Here is a 4361-nt window from a genome sequence, read left to right as displayed (position 1 = left end):
AAAACTTACCCAGTTTATCTTCACTCCAAATCCATTTATCCTGATGCTCTATAGAACTAATTGGAAGCGCCAGAATCTTATTGACAATAGAGGCAGGAAAGAGCTCCTGCAAAACACCAACATTAATTCCACACTACTGGGCTTAAAAGAAGATCTGAAACCCTATTATAATTAGGAGACCTAAATTGTATCAACTCCTCCCCTTTCAACCAAGGGTCATACCAGATGTTGGTACGTTGACCATCTCCAATTTGCCGACAAACACCCTGTCTCAACACATCCCTCCCATCAATAATATTTCGCGAAGCATAGGAAGGAGAAATACCTAATTCGGCTTCCCAAAAGTTACTGTGAGGGAAATATATAGCCTTCAACAATCTGCCCGGCAAGGACGTCGGATTTTGAAGTAACCTCCACCCTTGTTTAGCTAACATAGCTAGATTGAAGGCAAAAAGGTGACAAAACCCCATTCCTCCCTCACTCTTTGGCCGACATAAGGAATCCCAAGCCTGCCAATGCATACTTTCTTCACATCTGTCCCGCCCCACCAAAATTGGGCGCATAGTTGATGAAGATCTTGCACCAAATTTTGAGGAAGCAGATAATTGTTCATCGTGTAAATGGGCATAGCTTGAGCCACCACATTGATCAGTATCTCCCCACCTGCTGCACTCATTAGTTTTGACCTCCAACCAGTCAGCTTTTTAGACAAATTATCCTTTATATAAGCGAAAGTATCATTCCTTGACTGGCCCACCCGAGTCAGAATACCCAGGTATTTATCATGTTTTGACACTATCTGCATCCCCAACACATCTGCACAACAACGCTGTTCTTGAGGAGGAACACTACTGCTAAATACCACACTACTTTTCTGTAAATTAATCTGTTGCCCAGAAGCCGCCTCATACACATTCAGAATATTTCTAATAACCTGGCAATCACTAGAGGAAGCATAGGAATACAGCATACTATCATCAGCGAAGAGTAAGTCTAATAACAGGAGACCCATCACAAACCTGGAGACCTCTCCAATGTCCTTGATCAACCGAATTAGAAATAAGGGTCGACAAGCCTTCTGCACACAATAAAAATAAATAGGGAGAGATAAGATCCCGTTGCTTGAGACCTCCACTAGTAGAAATAAAGGCTTAAGCGACGGGAACAAATCGTCGGCTAAGCACTCATTTTTGTTGCCTTCCAACTTAAGCGACAAAACCGGCGTCGCTTAAGATTCGTCGCATATGACACGTCTCATAAATACTTAAGCGACAAAAAGATATAATCCGTCGCTTAAGAAAACGAACCAAGCGACCGAAATTGTTTATGTCGCCACAGACCTAGGCGACGAATAATTAGCTGAGGCGACGAAAAGTGTTCGTCGCTTAAGTTGTTCAGCGACTTATGTTTTCTTGTCGTTTTACTGTTTAGCGACGATACTTTTTTCGTCGCTAGATCTAATGCGACTGAATAATTAACTTAGGCGACGAAAAGTGTTTGTCGCTTAAGTTGTTCAGCGACAAGCTTCCTTTCATCGCTATATTTATTGCGACAAAAGTTTCCATCGCTATACCCTTATGTGACAGAAAACTTTTTTGGCATGTCAACTTTTGGTGCCTAATTTTACCCTTAAGCGGCAAAAATAAGCATCTTAAGAGACAAAATTTTCGTCGCTTAGGTTTTAGTTTTTTTGAATAAATAATTAATTCCTGTAAAACCAAAATAAATTAATTCTTGTAAGTAAATAATTAATTCCTGTAAAACCAAAAGAAATTCACCTAAATATTTATATTACTAATAATAATAAAGTTATCATACCGACCAAATAAATACTAACTAATATTGTTTGTACAATTATTTAAACTAGAAAAATCTACTGATTTCCTAAACTAATCGGAGAAGTATCAAGGCCCCTATCATTATCGTCGTCTCGAGGTTGTTGGCTTGGAACCGAGGGTGAACACATAGGCTGTAGCCCTATTCGAGCCATAATTTGATCCATTTGCAACTTCAAAGCTTGATAATCTGCAGCAGATTGCTCAGGGATCTTCTGGGCTTTTTCAGCCCTCTCTTGTGCCTCAGCCGCATCCTTTCTAGCAGCCTCTATCGCTACCATCGTCTCATTATTCGGTCGAGAGCGTGAAGGGGAAGATGTTGACCTTCTGCTCTTCTCTGGGACGCCTACTAGTCCAATACCACGAAGGTAAGACCCTTTTGTTTCTCCCATAGCGTTTTGCACAACATTTAGTGGAGTTGGCCAGTCCAAAGGAGGCAGCTGATCTGGTGGGATGTCCAGGTGTTGAGTGCTCTGCAAAGTCTTGGCAATAGCACCTTGTTCCTTCAACTTTTCCAACAATTATAAAATAATATGAACAACTCAAATTATAATGCTGAGATACCAAATGCATACTGGTCCTAAATAACTTAAGAATACACAAGAGAACAAACTGGACAACTAATAAACAAGACTACTGTTGAACATGATCTAGGGATAAAGCTACTCAACTTTGGCAATAAGGTTCCCTGTAACGTATGCAGCTGATGCCATTCTAGCAATCAATAAATATGCAGCTATTGAAATAAAGAACCGATTTGAATAACCATTAGAATAGAAAAGAAACCACAAATTGATCACTATGGAAGTAAACTAAACTTAGGAACACATTTCAACCATGTCACTCGTTAGCTATTCTTTTCAGTAAAAATCAGAGACAACAAAAAAAAAAAATACAAATAATAGAGATGAAGTCTAGACATGTTTTAGTCTTGTTTGAGAGATGACTCTCTCTTCTGTAAATTTCTACGAATAGATGAAACAAAAGAAAATAAAAACCAAATCAGAGCAAAATTTCACTTATGAAGAGCAGGTTCTAAACCATGTCAAAAAGGTTCACTTAGGCAGCCAGTAAAGAAGACTCCTACATAACGGGAGCTAGACAAAGCTACTGATCGAACCATGTCAAAAAGGTGCTCTAAAATCTATGAAGAGCACTATAGCAAGCAATACATATCGAGCTACTGAAATAAAAAGCCATGTCAAATAACTTTCAAGAGGAACTGAATAACAATGAGCACAAAAATCAAACTACATATCCAGTGTCTTAAACAACATTGATCAAGTAAAAAGCAGAGAGTTATACAAGTTTCATCCTTTATGAGCCAACCAAGTCTCTCTTTTTGTGACAACTGTGAATTCAATAAAACCCCCAGCAAGATTATAAAAAGAAAAAGCACACATAGGAAAACTACTTATAACAGATTAGCAAAATTAAAGCTAATTTACACAGGGAGATAGTATCAAACTTGAGAAACCAAGTCTTTTGTTAAATCAGGCCTCCTACTAAGACCTGGTATTTCATGGCTTTAATAAGTTGATGTCCATAGAATAACAGAAACATATGAAAGCAATGTTACTCTAGCAAACAATATATGTGAAGCTACTGAAATAAAGGCCAAGTTTAGTAACCTTCCACAGCAAGCATAACAAATCAAATCACAATTTGGTCAAAGTGAATTGAATTCAAGAACACTCTTAAACCAGACCAGCAAAATAGAAAGTAAACAAACTCAAAAAATTTTCAGATGAAAGCGAACTGAGAGCGCAATCTTAGAATTTCAAATATTACAGCTGAAAAATAATGAACCAATTTGAAGAACTTGGAATCGATAAGGACATAACCAATTCAATAAAGATGTCATAGATTACAATACAAACTTGCCTGCTAACAACCTTGTTATTTTCAATATTATACACCATTATCCTTAACCCTTTAGGTATTGATACTTACATAATGCTCAGCAGGTTTAGGCTGGTTGATGTCGTATGTCACCGGGTACACGTCAACCACCCACTACCAGAAGAAATGCTTTAGCAGACGAAAAAAAAAAACCAGGCCGACGAAGCATTTTTTCGTCGGCTAAAGTCCACTTTAGCCGACGAAATTATCTTTCGTCGGCTAAGTTAAATTTTCGTCGGCTACGGTAAACTTTAGCCGACGAAAAAAAAATTTCGTCGGCTAAAGTTCACAAACTATGGCCGACGAAATATTTAAAAGTTTAGCCGACGAAATTAATATGTCGTCGGCTAAAGTGCTTTATATTTGCGGATCTGGACAGCAGCAGCTCATCTGGGAAAAAAAACGGGAGAAGAAAAAACGGGAGAAAAAAGTTTGGGTGTTGTCGAAATCTGTCCATAATTAGTTGTGGAGCCATATATAGGTACGTATATGTATATATATGTTGATTAATTGAGTTTATTGATTGATCGATTTTAAGTGTGATTGAGTTATTGATTTGATTGTGATTGAGTTGATTAATTTTGAGTACGTTGGATGTATATATATATGTGTTGATCGATTTGG

General features: G+C 37.9%; 1 protein-coding gene across 1 annotated transcript; it reads right to left on the bottom strand.

The window, feature by feature from the left end:
• Window positions 1–436: 436 nt before the first annotated feature.
• Window positions 437–1012, bottom strand: LOC101308405. Its single transcript, XM_004305486.1, has one exon. It carries the CDS (start codon window positions 1010–1012, stop codon window positions 437–439), a length of 576 nt encoding a protein of 191 aa, XP_004305534.1.
• Window positions 1013–4361: the final 3349 nt, after the last annotated feature.

Source organism: Fragaria vesca, linkage group LG6 (genome assembly GCF_000184155.1).
Source record: "Fragaria vesca subsp. vesca linkage group LG6, FraVesHawaii_1.0, whole genome shotgun sequence".
Taxonomy (NCBI): Eukaryota; Viridiplantae; Streptophyta; class Magnoliopsida; order Rosales; family Rosaceae; genus Fragaria; species Fragaria vesca.
Note: the sequence above shows the minus strand (reverse complement) of the source record. Positions and strands in the feature narration are given on the sequence as shown.